Here is an 18,202-nt window from a genome sequence, read left to right as displayed (position 1 = left end):
GCGGTCATGGTGAAGGTCAACCTTCTGGTTCTTGTTGGAGGACCCCATCCAGGACACTTCGGTCCTCAGATGGCCCATCTGGCTCTGTGGGGTCAGTTTCAACTGTCTCCCCAGCTCCCAGCCTTGCTCCTGACCTAAAACTCCCCTGATGGAGGGAAGCGCTCCCACCCTTGAAACTCCATCCCACAGTCGGTTCAGCTGGACACCAGGGCAACCCTGGCCAGACCCCACTCCCACCCTGATAGGTTTGGCCTCACCCAGGGTCCCACCCTGGAAGGGACAGACCTTCCAATCCCAAACTCTGAGGCACCATTGTTTCCTGCCCGGCCAGGGACACTCTCCTTTATTCCCTAAACTACCTGGGGTCCAGGATATGTCCCCGTGCTCCAAGTCCAGGGAGGGTGAGGATCCTGGCTGGCAGTGGCTCAACCTCCGCTTTCCGGTTGTGCAAATGACACTTATGCAAACAAAGGGCTCCTACTCCCTTTAAGCGGGCTTCCTTCCTGGAGAAAATGGTGAGGCAATTGTGCTGGTGGTGTGAGTCCCTTGCAAGGTGGGGACTGCCCCACCTTGCAGCTGTGCACCCTGGGGGGCCTGAAAATTAAAATCTGAGAACTTGGAAGGGATCATTAGCTCCAACCCCATCGTTTCAAAGATGGGAAAACTGAAGACGGGAGAGAGGAAGAAAGTTCCACTGTTAAAGAAGGATGGAGGATGTGCTCACCCCGACTCCACCCCAGGAAAAATTACTGCAGCGTGGTCTCAGTTGTTCATCAGCTTTGCCTTTTTCTATGAGACTTCCTTTCTGAGAGGCCTGAGAATCTCCATGCAGTGCTCTTTCTGGAAAGGGCATTTTACTTAGAACATTTTACCTTTATTAAGAGGGAAAACTTGGCAGCCCTATGTTGCTGCATCTCTGCTCCCAGACCTGGGAAGATGGGAGCCCTGAGAGCCTTGTCTCTCTCTGGGGAGGGGTCCCTGGGGGAGAGGAGTGTAAGAGGGATGAAGGGAGGAGAGAAATGATGGTCCTTTGGCTGCCTTTAAGAGGCCTCATAAACCTGGAGCCTGGGAGAACCTGAAAGAGGCAAAACCTGAGATGCTGACTCAGTAAGAGGTTAAAGGCCCATTTGCGTGACATTTCAAGGGTGATGTGGCTACGTGTGGCTTGATGTAGTAAGAACAGCACTTGTTTCTGACCTATGCCTCCTAGATCGCTCCTTCTGGTACCCCAAAGCTTGTTGAAGCACTTCCTGTTTGTCTAACACATAATGACCCTCTTACTATGTTCCTCATGCTGAGCACCTGGAGTTCAAATATGGAGCCAGTTGAGGCCCTTGGAAGGTCAAGACCCTGGCTTGCAGGTAGGTGGATGTTTGAAAGGCATCACCCAAAGATGAGTTCATGAGTGCTCTCCCCCCCACTAGACCCAAGTTGCTGTGCCTGCTTGCATGACCTATTTTCTAGCTACAAAGAGCTAGCACTCCTTGTTCTAAACATCTGGCATTGCCTGCCTGCTTAGTTCCCTCGCCTCTGGCTTCAAACAGCTGTTGGGCTTACCCACTCTCCACTCCTTCCACCTGGAAGGATCTGGAGGCACCAGATCCACAAGTTCTGATGTCTTTAAAAGGATCAGCCTGGGCAACAAGGCTCATTTGGGAGCTGTGATATTCACGTTGACTTTAGTGAAAGTCCAACAGCCAATCCCCTTTTGGCCTCCAACTGGACACCATGAAGGCCTGTGTTCCCCTGATAGTGGCCGTGCTCTGCGGCCTGGCCTGGGCTGGTAAGTCACTACTGGTGGGGATGACAGGAGTCCTGCCAAGAGTTGGGGTACTTGGGAGAGTGTGAGGGTAGTGAGAAGAGAGAGAGCCAGCTCTGTCCTAAAGCCACGGACACCTTAGACCAAGCCTGGTCTGAGGCAGGAGTTGCCTCTGGAGTGGATTGGGTTTTGTGAAGGGAGCTGCAGAGCTGGTGGGCCGATGTCACGGAAGCTCCTTCTTGACGACTTGGAAGATGAGCCCCAAGCATCCCTTAGTCCAACCTGACTTTTGATCTCACCAAGGTTTTGTTTTCTGGGGCCACTATAGCGTAAAGCTGGGCTGTGGCCGACTGGCTTTGAGTGGCCTGGTCGCCCTTGGTCACTTCCTCTGCTACCTGGGGGTAGGTGAGTTGTCTGCGTGGGACCTTTCCCTGGGTAAAGGCTTAGGAGGAGGGCAGGGTCCGGGGAAACTGGAAGAGCCCCTGACCGGGAGGCAGGTCACGTGGTCAGAGGAATCAGCCTTGTCCCGTGTTAGAGGACCTAAAGCAGAGAAGGGTCCTGGCCCCCAGGTACTAGCGATGCAGGGGTAGGACCCGTGGTTAAGGATGGTAACACTTCCCTGTTGAGCAGCTGCAGAGCGGACGCTGATGTGGTCACTAGTGGTTGCTGGGTGAGTAGGGAGAGTGCCGAGGGAGGGGGCTGGGCTGAGGGATGTGGGGGGAATCCTCTGCCCAAGGAGAAAGAATCCCACTCAGGTTTTTCCTACATAGGACTGTCGTAAGGGTGAAATAAGATAATGTACAAGAAGCCCCCTACATGGAGTGAGATCTCAATAAATTGGGTCTTTGATTATCATTATAAAGATAAATACATATAAAATCATTTATAATATTTGTAAGTATATTTAGAACATATTAATTCTAGTAATATAACAAGTATTTATTTATATAAAATAATTTATATAAACATAAAATTTACTCTTGGAATCATTTCCAGTCAGATTGTGGATAAGGAGACCCCTAACAGGATTCCTAAATGGAAAACGTTTGGAGGGGAAAGCCATTCCCAGGCCTCCCACGCTGGATGGGATCGTGTACCCCCTCTCCAGCACACATGGCAGAGAGCTGGGCCCGGGGTGGTGCAGAGCTCTCGGTAGGGAGTGAGGGAGGGTGCGAGAGCCTCTAGCTTACTGTGAAGGAGTGGTGTGGGGTTGAGGCATTCCAGTCTCAGGAGAGGAGAGCAACTGGAGACATTTGATCCTTGGGGGACATCCCTGAGGGCAGAGGCCAAGGTGGCTTCAGAAGGGCAGATGGAGCCCTTGCCCCTGGGGCTGGTGGTCTGATCCTGCTGTGGGACTGATGGGGAAGAGAGGGTCCAGTGGGTGATGCCTCCTTCTTTCCTAAAGTGGGAGGAAGAGGCTCGGCTCTTGTCTGTCCTATGCCAACATCTCAGAACTTAGATGCAAGAGTATGAATAGCATGGGAGCCAATCTTAGGTCCCTGGTTGTTTCAAGTGAATTGAAGCAGGAATCTGGTCCTGGAAGTGTCTACTTGGTTGGCTAGGTGTCCACGGAAACAGCCCCTGAGACCCCCAGAGAAGCACAGATGTAGGAGTCCCCAACCATCAGAGGGGCTGAGGGCTGGCATATAGGGACACCCAGGTTTGGGACCAAGTTTCTTGGTGGGCAGTGTGGTTAGGGACTGGGTGTTGAGGCATACTGAAGTGTTGGAGTGTACGGAGAAATTTAGCATTTCGTGTAGGGATGGGGGCTGGTGACAAGCTCTTCCCGGGGAATGGAGAGGGTACCTCTGTCCAGGAGAAGAAAGGCCAAAATGGAGTAAGGCAGAAAGAGAGTCAGAGAGATGGGGTAGAGGATTACTGGAGCGGTGATTCAGGCGCCTGGCTAGTGAGCGAGGCGCACACAGAGTGTTTGTATGAACAGGAGGTACCGGGTGGGATCGCTGGAGTGAGTAGTCAGGGTGACGCTCTGACACTTACCTGAGTGTCCCCAGAGCAGCCCGGGGAGGTACCTATGAGGAGAAGTCCCTCCCACTCCTAACCTCCCCCCTCAAGTCCCAAGGTCCTCTTGAAGCACATGGTGAGGTGTACAGGGAAGTGTGAAGGATCCCTGGCCTGGGGTTCCTACTGGGGACAAAGTGCTTGAACAGAGATGAAAAAGTCCACTCAGCCAGGGCCAGTGGGGCGGTGTCCTCTTGAGCTCTACAGAGCTGACTATTGACTTGAAGCCCTTCTCGACTGGTGCCAGCTGCTGGAATGGGGTGAATTCCTTCCTTGGACTCTGCTGATCTGGCCCATTAAGAGCATTGCCCTGATTTGTCTGAATTCTCTCCCTTTGGATTCTGGGTGTACTGCCAGGCTGACTGAGCAGGCAGCTGACACAGCCTTCCTCCTGGGCTGAAAACTTCGCCTTAAGGTCTTTGCATTTGGGTTGCACCAAGGGAGCATCATTTAAGATTCAGGGGGAGTTCCCCTAGGCTTGGAGGGACAAGTGGACTTGGGCCTGGTCTATTTTAGGGACAATCCACTGGATCTGCCTTTCTGGCCACATTGGAAGCCCTTTACACCGTGTGAAGTTGCCTCAGGACCTGGGTTCATCGTGACGCCTCTTTGATGTAAAGAACACAGACTCATAGCGGAAATGTCAGCTAGAAACTGTCAGCAACATAAATGTGCTGACACCCCAGCCCAAGCAATGGCCCAGTTGAAACCCAGGGAGGGAGTCAGCTAGATTGAGTAGGTAGACAGGGAAGACTGCTCCAGCCAGTCTGGACACTTGCCACCTGGAAGATGGGCATGAAATACTGACTGTTTATTTATCTAACATCTAAGTGGTGCTACTATGTGTCATGTGGTGTCCTAAGTGCTTTACAAAAATGAACTCATTTAATTCTTATGAATAGACTATGAGATGGGCTCCATTATTATCACACTTTTACAGAGAAGGAAACTGAGGCAAAGAAGGTCAAATGACTTGCCCAAGGTCACATAGCTAGAAAGCAGAAGAACCAGAATCCTGGCCTCGAGCAGTTTGGTGCCAGAGTCGGGGTTCTTTGTCTCTCTGCTGCGCCACCCTCATTAGCACAGTATAAACCCTAATCCCAGAATGCAAACCAGTGACTAAACCCATATCTCTCTTCTCCACCTCCACCCCAATCCAGGCTAAATTTCGATGCTACACCTGTGTGGAATCACAACCAGGACCAAACCCCAAATCTAAGCTAAGGCAAAATTGGGATTATTTCTCCTCTCCTAGTCTTGACACATTCCTCAACCCTGCAGTTTTAAACCTATTCCCTTTCCTTACCCGAACAGCAACACAAAATTGTTATTTTACCAATAATTAACTCAAGCCCAAATCCTAACTTTAGCTCTTAATCTAAACCTAACCCACCCCAACCCGGGCCCCAGTTAGGTTTCAGTTTCTTCATTCATACAAATTCCAGTGTTAACTGTGACTCTGACTCTGATCTTGACATTCTCCATAACCCACAGCCTGACCCTAAACCCAGTACCCACTAAATCCAAACCTCAGGAACCTCAAATGGAAACAAAGGCTCTGTTATCACCCTTAAAGCCCAGAGTGAAAGGAAAGAGCGCCCAGCCAGCTACCCCCTCCACTGTCTTTGCTGTGGCGGGCTTGTTTTTCTAGGAGTGCTTGGTGGGTTTGTACCATTTCTTTCAAAATTTCTTGTCTTATGCCCCTTGTGACCAAAAGCTGGCTTCTGCAAGCCATTTGGCTGGAGTAAGGGATGTGGTCTGTGGTTACATAACAGATCTTATTCCAAAGTCCAATTCTCACCCAAACCCACCTCATTCCCCACCCTGAGCTAAACTAATCCAAACTAGAAGAGACAGAAAGACGTGACACCAGGGGGGAAGAGGGTGCAGAGGAGACCAAACGAAGGGGAGGGAAGAACAGAGAAGCAGAAGACATCAAAGGGACAGGATGAGAGGCAGAGGTCAGAGGGGAGAAGGCAGGTGGGATCACTGGAGCGAAGGTGACTCACCAGCCTCTATGTGACAGGTGAATGGTGGCCTCTCGGCCATGCCCAGCCCACAGACCTCTTTCTTCGGTCTGTCTGAATTTTTTAAAGTTGGAAAAGTTCACATAGAAATGAAGCCTTCTTTTGAAAAACTGGAGGCTCTGGCAACACTGAGCCTGCATCTCAACATGGCAACAATTGGCTGGAGCTGCTAGTGGCTGCCAATTTCAGGCAGGGCATCGTTCCCAAGTTTGTCACCGTCCCCACCTCTTTCTACTGCCTTCCTGCTTCTTGACTCATTTGTGTTACAGGTCTAGCCCCGATTGGCACCTGACTCTGTGATCCTGGTCTCTATTATTAGTCAGTGGGTGGCAGGTGGTGGGTGGTGGGGACGAGGCTTATGTTGTGTATGGGAGGCTGTGCATGTACCTCTCCCCGGCAGCTAGCAATGACCTTCCCTGCAAGGCGGGGCTCCTGCCCCTGTCTGTGAACCCTTCTGCAGAGGGTGCCTTGATGAGGAGAGTAGGATCCCCATAGAGCTAAGTTTGTGACCTTTACTGCCCGTAGGCCAAATGGAGTCATGCGCATCTCGCTGTAATGAGAAATTTGACCGGGATGCTGCTTGCCAGTGTGACCGCCGGTGTCCCCGGCACGGGGATTGCTGTGAAGACTATGAGCGCCTGTGTACAGGTGAGGTTCCTTGTGGGATGAAGGGTCTAGGAGGCATGGCAGGCCAGGCCATGACCATATCTAGCCTGCCTGAAGGGCTGCTGGCTGGGGCATCTAGCAGTCCAGAGCAGGGTTCCAGACTGATGACTGGGGGCTCAAAGGGCCCAAACCAGAGCAGAGCGGGGGTCAGGGCTTTGGCCACCACTTGTCCTGGGTATTCTAGGATGTCTCCAACATAAAACCCCAACTTAAAATAAAGTAGATGTCGTTTACCTGGAATATCTGTCTGAACTACCAGGATTAATAATATCTGGAAAATTTAAGTAATTCCCAAAAAAAGCAAAAGAATGAAAATATCATTTTAGCATGTATTACATTACCAATTATCATTTTCAAAAGTAAAGAAGTGGTAGTGAACTTTCCCAACTTGCATGCCACCAGGAAGACCGCATGGCATCAGTAACTGACAATTCACACCACTCTTCCTATCGCGAGTGGACTGAGTGGTTGCACATCTCTGACCTGTCATTCCCAGGCCAGAGGTTAAATGGGACATGCATCGCCCTCAAAAGCCAGTTGTTCTTCTGCTACTCCAACTACACAGTTTAAAATTTGAAAAACTCACTTTGAATAATTCCCTTGTTTGGATGCTTCCAATATTTTAGACTCCCAGATAAATGGTCTTCTGCTTTGTGACATGAAGCCTTGCTAAGTTCACCGTCAAACCCTGTGTCCCATGGTAGGTAATGGCCAGCAAGACCACTGCATGTGGTTGCGCAGGTTGTGCACTGCACAAGGGCCCCTGGTTGAGAAGGTGAGTTGGACCAAAGTTGAATTTGTATCCTTCTCGCTAAGCCATGTGTCTTGGTGAAGAGCTGTGTCTGCTGAGAAAGGCGTACCTTTTCCTAATTTGCCCAAGAGTGGTTTCTGCTGGCCCAGCAATGTGCCCTCAGAGCTACTTCCACCCAAAAGAATGCTGAGTCAATTTACACAGAAAACACCACACATACTAGCAGCTCTGCTCATCAGGCCCAGGCAGGGAAACCCAGGCCCAGAGCTCACTCAGTGCCAGAATCAGAGCCAACGCCCCTTCTTTTTTTTTAAAATTATTTTTTATTGGAGTATAGTTGATTTACAATGTTGTGTTGGTTTCTGCTGTACAGCAAAGTGAATCAGTTATACATATACATACATCCATTCTTTTTTAGATTCTATTCCCCTATAGGTCATTACAGAGTATTGAGTAGAGTTCCCTGTGCTATACAGGAGGTTCTTATTATTGATAGTTATCTATTTTATATATAGTAGTTGTATATGTCAATCCCAATCTCCCAATTTATCCCTTCTCCCCTTCCCCCTTGGTAACCATAAGTTTGTTTTCTACGAGCCGACCCCTTTCTGCTGCCTTGTGCCCCATGTAGCAGACACAGGGAGGCCTGTGCACCTTGGACAATCAGGCTGGCATTTCAAGATAGAGACGATACTCAGCCTAGCAGCCATTTCATCACTGTCTCTGATGTGCAACTCAGAATCCTTTTCCCACAGAAAAAATATTATCAATGGTGGTTGAGACTCTAGATCAGCTCACAAAGGTCTATTTAGCATAAACGGTGGCTGAGTTAAGAACCCTGTGGATTGTCAGCACTTAAAACACAGCCTGAAAAAAAAAGAAAAACAAACAAAAGACACAGCCTGGCAGAAAGCAAGTGATCAGGAGAAGTTTTTTGACTGAATGAATAACCTGCCCCACGGTTCTGATGGTAAGCACAAGATACTATCTGACGACCGCGCTGACAGATTCTGAAGCACTTTGTAATAGTGTTGGGTTTTGGGGGGAGTGGTGTAGGGGTAGAATTTATTCCCCTCCGTGATGAGAGAGAAGCTCAGAGTCCCCAGCAACATTCATTCCCTCGTCTTCCTCCCCAGCCCCGCTCCACCCTGCTCTGCCCAGAGCCAAGGTTGCAGTTACTCAGCTTGCAGGCAAGGGAATGGGCCAGCAATAGGAATGTGCTTTTCTGAATGCGCCTAATTCCCAAATGCAACCTTTGTGGCCATTGCCAAGTGTAATTGCGAAGGAAGAAGGGAATCTGGTATCTCAGGAAACAGTTCTTATTCCATGAGGCCTGGGAGGAGTTCACCCTTGACTCTGGGAGTTATTACAGGTAAGCAATGTTCCTAAGTGAGGGTCTTGTCATTTGGAGAGTTCAAGCCTATCCATCTATCAATCTACATTAAATAAAAGTCATCCCAACCTCAGAGTTTTCAGCCCAGAAGAGACCACCTCCTGCCCACCACCTCCCCTTTCTACAGATGGGCACACTGGGTACCAGAAGGGTGAATGGTGAGGAGGGCTGTCGCCTGGGGATGTTCTTTCACTTCTGTGAACAGTTTTCAATCCCCTTGTCTTAACATTTTCAGATTTTCTCCTCCTTCACCTGGTACTTGTTCAAAGTACCCTCGCCCCTGTTTTGTATTTTCTTCCACTGCACATGCTTGTCCCCGAAGCTGGGAGGACTGAGAATCAGTGATAAAGAGGAGGGGCCCCTCGGGGATGTTTGGTGACTTTACTTCTCTGACCTACAGCTGATGAGGACCTCAAGGAGCCAGAGCCATTCCTGGAGCTGGAAGAAGAGACGGAGGGGGCCCCGGCTAGCGGTGAGTCTGCCTCCCCAGAGGGGGGCCTTCGGGGTAAAGATGAGGGACGTGAGAGGATGACGAGGAGGGGGCAGCCACGTGAGCGGCCACAGGCCCAGGCCAAAGCCAGATGGGACCCCAAATCCAGCACCTAGAGGTGGTGAGAGCAGCTCGCTGGACTCTTGGGGTCTGGGAGGGAGGAAGCCCCAGGGCCTCAGTGACCTGGGGGGTAGGCAGGAAAGAGTCCGAGGCCTGCTGAGAGCGACAGGGAAGGGGAAGAGATTTTATTTTTAGAGAGGGAAGATTATAAAAACAACAGGCCAGAAAGTAGAGTTCGGCACCAGAAAGGACTTCCTGACTGTGAAGGGTGTGCACCAATTAGGCTTGTTTGTTTTCCTTCCCTGGAGTTCTTTAATAGGAAGCATCAGGAAAGCAAGGCTGGGGGGGGCGGGGGGGTGGGGTTCATGCAGTGGGCACGGCCTGGCCGCTGCGGGGAGCGACCCCTAGAGGTCAGCCCAGGACACACCTCCCCTCTGTCCTCTCAGACTTGTACTTGGCACCCAACTCCTGCCGGGGCCGCTGCCTGGAAGCCTTCGACAAGCACCACCTATGCCACTGCAACGCCCGCTGCCCAAAGTTCGGAAACTGCTGCGAGGATTTCGAGAGCCTGTGTCGCCATGGTCAGTCTCCTGCTCCCTTTAGCATAGCCCCAGAGGCAGAGGAACTCTCTAGAGCAACAGCTCTCCCAGTGTGGTCCCTGGACCAGTACCATGAGCATCATCTGGGAATTTATTAGAAATGGAAACTCTAGGGCTCACCCCGGACCCATTGAATCAGAAACTCTGGAGGAGGGGCCCACCAATCTGTTTCCACAAGCCCTCCAGACAATTCTGATGCGTGCCAAAGTATGAGAAATTTCCTAGGGGCAGGGGGCAGTGTGGATATTTCATGGATATTCTGTGGGCAAGGCCATGTGCTGAACTTAAGGATCCTTTAGGCCGCTAGGCCCCTGCCCTACAATCACTAGGGCGCCTGATTGCAGCCCCTCTCCCCCGCTGCTGGCTTCTGGAAGGTGCCCAGGAGGGGATGCACACAGACAGCTGCTTGCCCCCTGGCCTCCCTCAGGCTCTGAAATACCCCTCCCCCAATTCCTCCCAGAGGGCTTCTCCCACATCATCGAAGCCATAACCAAGGGGGAACCGCAGAGCATCTCTGAGAAGATCTATAGGGCAGATACCAACAAAGCCCAGAAGGAAGACATTGTTCTCAATAGCCAAAAGTGCATCTCGCCCTCGGAGGCCAGAGACCAAGTAGACCGCTGCCCAGAGCCGTGAGTTCCCTTCAAGCCTCTTCCTGCAGTCTCTCCCCCAGCTTTGCTCGCTTTGGTGCCTCAGCTCTTTTCTCCTCAAGGCAGGCAGGACCAAAGGGAGAGGGAAAAAATAGGTCTCCAGAGACAGATAAAGCCATTTGAGGACCTGTGGGGATCCATTTGGGAGGGTTTCTGGGATTGGCTGGGCTGAGAATAGAACTGACCTTCCAAGAGATGAAGTGGAAGAAAAGAGGGACCTCATGCATTGTCCCCAAGAGTATGTGAAGTCCCCACTCTGCCTCTGAACCCAACCCTCTCATGCCTGCCCCTGCACCTGGAAGTTCTGGAGGGGTTTCTGCTCTGCGTGCAGGCCTCTCACTGGGCCTCCCTCTACCTGCCCCAGGCTCTTCACGTATGTCAATGAGAAGCTCTTCTCCAAGCCGACCTACGCCGCCTTCATCAACCTCCTCGACAACTACCAGCGGGCCGCGGGCCGCAGGGAGCACTTCACAGCCCAGCAGCTGGCTGAGCAGGACACATTCCTCAGCGAGGTTATGAAGACGGCCGTCATGAAGGAACTCTACGGCTTCCTCCACCAGCAGAGTGAGTGAGGCCGTGAGGCCTCCCGCAGGCCCCGAGAGAGAGGGAGGCCCTGCTGAGGTCGCGGTATGCCCACAGCGGGCCAGGCACCCCTGGGGGCTCCACGGCGGGCAGGTTAAGAGAGCAGGTGGGGACTAGGTGGAGGCCAGTGTACCTCTGGGAGGGGACAGAGAGGGGCCTAGAAGAGACCACAGACCCAAGCAGGAGCTGAAGAATCCTCTGTCCGGCTTCAAAGTCAACCCATCTTTTGACCTAATCTTAGCAGCCTGGTTTGCCCCCCACTTGCTGCTTCAGCCTCAGGGTTCTCCGCAGGCCGTGAGTCACCCAGCTCCCCGTCAGCCCCCGGGGGCATTCCTCTGCCACCTGAGTTGATCCCGGACTCAGCACCACTTTGCAGGCACGTAGGGTCCCTGCCCCTGCTCCCTCACCTGGCACTACGTCCAGGAAGGAGGCCGGCCCATTCCACATTTTTGCTGGGGACACAGCAACAGAAAATCAACAAAGGTTCAGAGGGGGACGTTATACTGGGAAGGGTTCTGGTTGGAGAGACTCCAGATACAGATACATGTGAATCAGACCAAAAAAGGTTTGGGCCGCAGGACTTCTTGGCACGCGGTGTGTTTGTTAGTGTCCTCCAGATTCCTTTCCTGAACTCCGGGCAGCTGGGCCTTGCCTGGGGGTGGCTCCGTCCTGGTCATCCCTTGCTGGCCGTGGGATCGCCTCTGCTCGGAGCCGTTGCATTCCATCCTCCGGTGGCCCCGTTAAGAGTTAGTAACACTGTTTTTAGGTAAAGCCGGTGACACACAAGCAAGCCCTGTGAAGAGGGCGCGATCCTGCACTGCCCCCTGGTGTTCTCCTTGTAGTAAACACAGGAGAGGATCTTGGAGGTCGAGACTGAGCCCTAGTCCAGGCTGTTCCACGACCCACCCGGTCTTCGCCTCTCTCCCTGTCCAAATCCCACTTATCCTTAAAGTTCTAGCTCACATTCCACCTCATTTATGAAGCTGCAGCTCACAGCTGGCTTTCAGAGTCTCTTCAGAGGTCAAGGGTTTGGAGTGTGTCCTAAAATAGCCTTGGGCCAGAGAGACTTGGTTTCACTTGCTAATGACGCAAGGGATCCTGGGCCGTTTGACCCTCAGGCCCCAACTGAGCCTTGTCTGTGCAATGCGGTCTTGGGGGATTCATGCATATAAAACACTCAGTGGAAAGCCTGGCACCCGGTAAGCTATAGCCATTCAGATTGTGAAGGCGTTCTCTGTTATATCGTGTGTTCTTAGTCTTGTTTTCCAACTGTGTGGTTTTAAAAAAATGTTTATTTGTTGTATTTTATTTTTATTTTTGGCTGCGTGGGGTCTTAGTTGCGGCACGCGGGCTCTTCGTTGAGGTGCGCGGGCTTCTCTCTAGTTGCGGCGTGTGGGCTCAGTCGTTGCGGTGCGTGGGCTCTCTAGTTGTGGCACGCAGGCTCAGTAGTTGCCCCTCAGCATGTGGGATCTTATTTCCCTGGCCGGGGATCGAACCCCCATCCCCTGCACTGGAAGACGGATTCTTAACCACTGGACCACCCAACTGTGTTTTAAGTCCTTGAAAGGAGGGAATATGCCTGGTATCTCTTTAGTGTCCTCTACACACAATTCTGGGCAGTGAACCGTTGAGAGTTGATAGCTCCCTAATTCAGATCCCCAGCCCTGACATTTCCCTGCCTGTCTAACTGGCATCTACTCAGAACTTAGTGTAAAGAGAACTCACGGTTCCCGCCTCTTCCTCCAGACCTGCTCCTTCCTCATCTTCCCCATCTCATAAATGACCCCATACTTCATCCAGTTGCTCAGGCCCAAAGCCCAGGGGTTATATTTGATTCTTCTCTTTACCTCCCCACTCCCCACCTCCATTTCCTCCACCAGGAACGCCTGGTAACAACCTGACATGAAGAATCAACGTGAGGATTGAAAGCACTCAAACAGTGCCAGGTACACAGAACAAACTCAGTGAATCTAAACTATTTTTCTTATTATTAAGGTTTGACTGAGCTCCAACCTTCTTTGCATGGGCTGGCAGCTGCCTGCCTCTCAGACCTCCTCTCCTACCACTCTCCCCTCCTGCTGGCTGTGCTCCAGCTACATGGGCCCTCAGCTCTCTAAACACCAAGGTGTCCTGGAGCCTTTGCACTTGCTGTTCCTTCTACGTGGAAGGCTCTTTCCCCCAGGTCTTTGCATGGCCGACTCCTTACCCTTCAGGTCTCTGATCAGTGCTACCTTCTCAGAGAGGCCTTTCTAGAAAAGCTCCCACCCGAACCCCACCTCCAGGCATCATGGGATAATCTGCTTTATTTTCTTCATAGCACTTATCTGAAATCATACGGTTTATTGTTTGTTTATTATCTGTCTCCTCCACTGGAATATAAACTATAAAGACAGGAATCTTGTCCTTGTGATTCCCTGATGAACCCTCAGCCTTTAGATCTGGGCCTGGCACAAAACAGGCGCCCCATAGAATCTACGGCATAGATAGCTGCTGAGCGAACAGCTGACCATGTTGGCTGAACCCACCCGGCTCTTGTCACGCTGGAGCAGGTGGCCCTTCCTTGCTTTCCAGGAAGGCCCTGCCTTCCCCTCTCCTCAGTCCTCTGCGTTCCTCTCCCCAGACTGCTACAGTACAGAACAGGAGTTCGTCAACGACTTGAAAAACATGTGGTTTGGGCTGCATTCAAGAGGCAAAGAAGAGGGGCGTACAGGTGGCTTTGAACATGTCTTCTCAGGTGGGATTACTCTGCTTGGGAAGAAAGAGTTGGAGGGATGAAGAGAGATGCTTCCCTCAGGCACAGGGCAGCATCAGCACCGATGAATCAGTAGTCGAGCCAGCTCGCAGGGCAGGGCACGTCTGCTCCCTGGCCAAGAGGGAGGGGACTGAGAGGCCATGTTTGAGGGCCAGTTTCTTCTGGAGTATCAGAGGGAGAAAGAAGCCCGGACACCGGGGCTCCCAAGGTGCACACATAAGAAGAGAGACGTGTTTGAGGCCCTGGCTGTCTACCTCTCAATGGTCCTCTGCTTCCAGGGCTTGGTCAGCTGTTTCCTAAAGAGGCCCCATTGCCCCAGCGTAAGGCTCCCACCAAGTCTGGCTTGCTCCTAGGGAAATGGCTAGAGGAGTATCTCAGATTGGCCCAGGGTCAGCGGGGAGAAGGAACTCTCCCAAGGGCGTCAGCTGAAATGGGAGTTGTGTGTGTGTGTGTGTGTGTGTGTGTGTGTGTGTGTGTGTGTAGCTTTCTGAGGTGAGAGTTAGGGGCGTGAGGGACTCCGGGAAGTTGGGGTGGACATTCTAGGAATAAGAGACTGGAGAAGGCGTACAGCCTTGGCACGGGAGTGGGGAAAGAGGTCGGAGGGGAGGCCCAGATCACCCACCTTGATCTGTTTATTACAGGTGAAGTCAAAAAAGGCAAGGTCACTGGCTTCCATAACTGGATCCACTTCTACATGCAGGAGAAGGAGGGCCTGGTTGACTATTACAGTCACATCTGTGACGGGCCTGTGAGTACTGAGTGCTGACCCCGTGGGCTGGAAAAGCGCCATCAGTACCCAGACGTCCTGTCCTCATTCTGAATTCCAAACAGGCAGACTTGTCTCCCACCCTGACCCTCTTGGCAGCCTAACGGGGATCGTGAATAGGACTTCCCTATTTGCTGGAAAGAGGGTTTAGCCAGCCAGGACGCTTCCAAACAGTGAAGGCTCCCGAGCTGCAGGGGGCAGGGGGCAGAGGGCGTCCTCTCTGGATGGGAGAGTGTGGGCAGGGGAGAATCCTTAGAGGGGAAAACCAAAGACCTGAATTTCCTTAGAATGTGGTATCAGCTGAAGTTTCAGTCTGGCTAGTCTGAGTTAAACTTCTCATATTTTTATAAAAAAAAGAACCCTTTGCTGCCCTGAGCCTGGAAATAATTTGGGGGCAAAAAGCTGTCCTTCTCCTCCGCACGTGAGGGCCACAGTTATGCCCCTGCTCCCCTGGCACCGGGCACATGGATGCTGACTGTGGCCTTTCTGGGAGATGCGAGCTGGCGGCTCCAGAGAGAGGGTGTGCGCAGGACTCAGATACCCTAGCAGGGCAGACTGCATCCTCTGTCGATTTAAAGAATCCAGTCTCCCCAGAAAGCTCACACAGACCCCCACAGGCCCTCGACAAATCCTAGCCAACCCTCTGTGCGACTCCGCACTGTGGCACTCAGCAGACCCCCTTTACCGCCCTTCTCTCCGCAGGGGGATTCTTACCCCAGGGTGCTGGCCTTGCAGTTCAGCTGGGACGGCTACTACAAGGAAATGGGTTCAACTTTCATTGGCAGCAGCCCCGAGTTTGAGTTTGCCCTTTACTCCCTGTGCTTCATCTCCAGGCCAGGCAAAGTGTAAGTCCTGGTGGCTCAGGAGGGCTTGGACAAATCACCGTTCTGGGCCTCGGTTTTCTGTCTTGGAACGTGAAGCTGTTGATCAGATCAGTCGTGTAGCTGCCAACCTTCATCCCAGCAGCAGAACCACATCCAATTGCACTCCAAGTGCAATCGTATGCAGGAGCTTAATATACAAAACAGTTAGAAATGGAGTTGCCCTGGGGCTGCAAGCCTCTCTTTTTGGCCCCGAGGCTGTTTGGGGGAACGCTGGAGCCCCAGAGAGTACAGTTAGAAACCACTGGCCCTCATCTTCTCTAACATTTGAGGACTCTGGGCCCAACCACTTCCGAAACCCTAAGCGGACATTTCATTTCTGGGGGTTGCAGCTCTAGAGCTGGATTTGAGAATATTCCTGTAGGACAGATGAGAAGCAGTATTCTCTAAGAAGACAGAAAAGAAGACAGAGTTTGAGAGGGCCCTCTGCACGTGGGGAGCCAGAGGCAGAGGCTGAAGCAAGCTGTGGCAGCTCCCTTAGAGGCTAAGACAGGGTGGAGCCCTTCCGCGTGGGCTGAACTTCATCCTTCCAGCTTGGGGACGGAGGTGGAGTGAAGCAGGTCCCTATGATTTGCTGATCTTTCCCCACAGGTGCCAGTTAAGCCTGGGTGGACATCCCTTGGCCATCCAGACCTATGCCTGGGACAAGTCAACCTACGGAAATGGCAAGAAGTACATCACCACAGCCTACGTGGTGTCTCCTACCCAATAGAGCTTCGAGCTAGAAAGGGGCAGGAGGGCAGTAAGAGCTCTTGTCGGACTGAGATGCTATTTGCTCTGCGCTGGAGGGGGAGGGAATGGAGGAGACGGGGAGGGACTCCCCAATCCAGAAATGCCCATATGAAAAAGAGAGAAAAGATACAAATTAGAGAAACAGTCACACCTTTGTCCTCCAACATTTTGGAAACAGAAGGTGGGGACCCTCAATGGCTCTTTGCCCTGCTGGGTGGTGGAACCCTGAATAAGTCCTTGAGGTCTCCAGGCCTCATGTTTCCTTTTAATGCAAAGGGAAGGGGTTTGCCCCATTTCCTCTTTCGGGGGTTGGTGAGAAGGCAAACCTGATGACATTCTTACTGTGAAGATGTTTTCAATTGTTCTTAGGAAGAATGGCCGAGAGAAATTCAAGGTTACCCTAATGGCTGTTATGGTACAAAGCTCTGCAAACTGTAATCACCCCCATACTGGGGCCTCAAATAAATCAGGCTATGGAGATCAAGGGTGGGTATTTGGTCTTTTCTAGGGTGAGATCCTCTCAGAACAGGGTCCGCGAGAGGGTAACGGCTGATGCAGTGAGTAGGCTGGAGCGGCAGTGGACTCCTCCAGGCCTGAGTTTTTTGTAGTCAGCTAGGTAACTGCAACAAGAAGCTTCCTAACTGTGGACACTTCGTGCAGTTACAGAGCTGTATTTTGATTCCAAATAGTTTGTAAAAGAGTTCCCCTCACAGGCGGGAGATTTTGCATCAGAAGAAGAAAGGAACCTAGAGCTTGGTGTCACTAACGTAATTATTTTGAGTCTAATTCAGCAGCCATAATGTGCATAAGCTCTTAGAATGGAAGACAGGGAGACTGGGGTTCCCTATTTCACTCAGTTATGCATTTCTCCCCTAATCACATTGGGAACCAGATGCTGTCCCACAGGGCAAGGCTTGAACGATGCTGTAGAGTCTTGAGTCTCAAGTCATTTCAGAAAACTTGAAATGTGTCTCTTCTTTGCACATGGCCCCCCCTCAACTGTCTGTCTCCCAGCCTTTTCTGTGGAGCAGGGTTGGGAGTGATGCTTCTGGCTTTAGTGGCTCTTTGGGATGACCTGGAGGATGTGGTATCTCGGTAAAGTTCCTGACTCACCTAAGTCTCTCTAGCTAAGACGGGTGGAGAATTCACCTGGTGGACTTGCAATGTGAAGGGCGGAAGGAGAGCCCTTCCCGCTTCTGGTTCCACATATAAGGAGCCTGGAAGTCACCATTCCATCCTAACAACAAGTAAAAACTGAACAGAGTGAAAAACCAACGATTCTTCTTGGATCTGTAAGACAGGGGAGAACACAGGCAAACTGCTGCCCTCGGACTGGAAAGACAGGTGAATGTAGGAAGACACAGAAACCAGGGCTGTGGTTCAAAAACCTGAACTGTAATCGATAACTGCTGGAGGTTCAGTGCAGCTGGCTCTGAGCGTTAAAAACTCCAGGGGACCCAGTCACAGGGTGCCTGCGCAATGCTGTGAAATGTACCTCCAGGAGCTCCCGTAATAGATGTGTGAGAAAAATCCCCTCAGCCTTCCCGCACAGGTGTGAGAAAAGAAACCATTTTGAAATACTCCAGAGCATTCTGTCCTTCTTAACGAAGTCTGCCCTGAGGGGAAGCTAGTTCGCCAGAGCCTAAGCTGCTGGGGTATTGTCAGAGCCTAACTGACAGGAAGCGAGAGACCCAACTCTAGCCTTCCAAGTGGGAGAAGAGAAATTACCCAACTCCAGCCCCCTTCCATCCATCCTCTCCGCACAAGCGGGGAGAAACACTTGTGTACAGAGGCATAGGCTGACTGAAGGACAGACCTACAGAGGACTACAGAATGCCTTCCCTCCCCTCACACCTCACCACCACATTACTAAAGGCCTATTTACAGCACTTTCTTTTACTGGTACGTTGTGTCTGGCTATCAAGAAAAAACTGTTACCCAAAAACGGGGCTCCCCTTTTGGTGGGTGTCGAGCCAAAAGACAACCAGGCCAAAGATAGGGAGGAAGAAGGATTTCTCACTTGCAGCCACAGTAAGGAGAACACTGGGGATCTTTCCCAAAGCAGTGTCACCCCA

The 18,202-nt window shown here is 51.7% G+C and overlaps 1 protein-coding gene across 4 annotated transcripts; it reads left to right on the top strand.

The window, feature by feature from the left end:
- Positions 1 to 1,571: 1,571 nt before the first annotated feature.
- On the top strand, positions 1,572 to 17,093 carry ENDOU (endonuclease, poly(U) specific). Of its 4 annotated transcripts, none has more exons than XM_029206235.1 (10): positions 1,663 to 1,783; positions 6,331 to 6,453; positions 9,016 to 9,087; positions 9,612 to 9,746; positions 10,225 to 10,396; positions 10,779 to 10,978; positions 13,617 to 13,730; positions 14,390 to 14,496; positions 15,217 to 15,359; positions 15,987 to 17,093. In XM_029206235.1, exons 1-10 carry the CDS (start codon positions 1,729 to 1,731, stop codon positions 16,105 to 16,107), a joined length of 1,242 nt encoding a protein of 413 aa, XP_029062068.1. In that variant the 5' UTR covers positions 1,663 to 1,728; the 3' UTR covers positions 16,108 to 17,093. The 4 variants fall into 4 exon arrangements, with proteins under 4 accessions (XP_029062071.1, XP_029062068.1, XP_029062069.1 ...); XM_029206236.1 differs by having other exon boundaries at positions 1,729 to 1,783; positions 6,331 to 6,458; positions 9,024 to 9,087; positions 15,987 to 16,136; XM_029206237.1 differs by lacking the exon at positions 6,331 to 6,453 and having other exon boundaries at positions 1,729 to 1,783; positions 15,987 to 16,136.
- The last annotated feature ends 1,109 nt before the right edge of the window (positions 17,094 to 18,202 follow it).

The sequence above is a fragment of the Monodon monoceros genome, unplaced genomic scaffold, assembly GCF_005190385.1.
Source record: "Monodon monoceros isolate NGI ecotype Baffin Bay Population unplaced genomic scaffold, NGI_Narwhal_1 Super_Scaffold_6, whole genome shotgun sequence".
Taxonomy (NCBI): domain Eukaryota; kingdom Metazoa; phylum Chordata; class Mammalia; order Artiodactyla; family Monodontidae; genus Monodon; species Monodon monoceros.
The sequence above is the reverse complement of the archived record's forward strand: the minus strand, read 5'-3'. Positions and strand labels throughout refer to the sequence as shown.

What these genes read in the sequence shown, in the direction of transcription:
- ENDOU (XM_029206235.1), top strand. Translation starts at nt 1,729, where the DNA reads ATGAAGGCCTGTGTTCCCCTGATAGTGGCCGTGCTCTGCGGCCTGGCC. An exon ending in CTGCGGCCTGGCCTGGGCTG is followed by an intron (nt 1,784 to 6,330) that starts GTAAGTCACTAC and finishes TACTGCCCGTAG; the next exon opens with GCCAAATGGAGTCATGCGCA. An exon ending in GTAGACCGCTGCCCAGAGCC is followed by an intron (nt 10,397 to 10,778) that starts GTGAGTTCCCTT and finishes TACCTGCCCCAG; the next exon opens with GCTCTTCACGTATGTCAATG.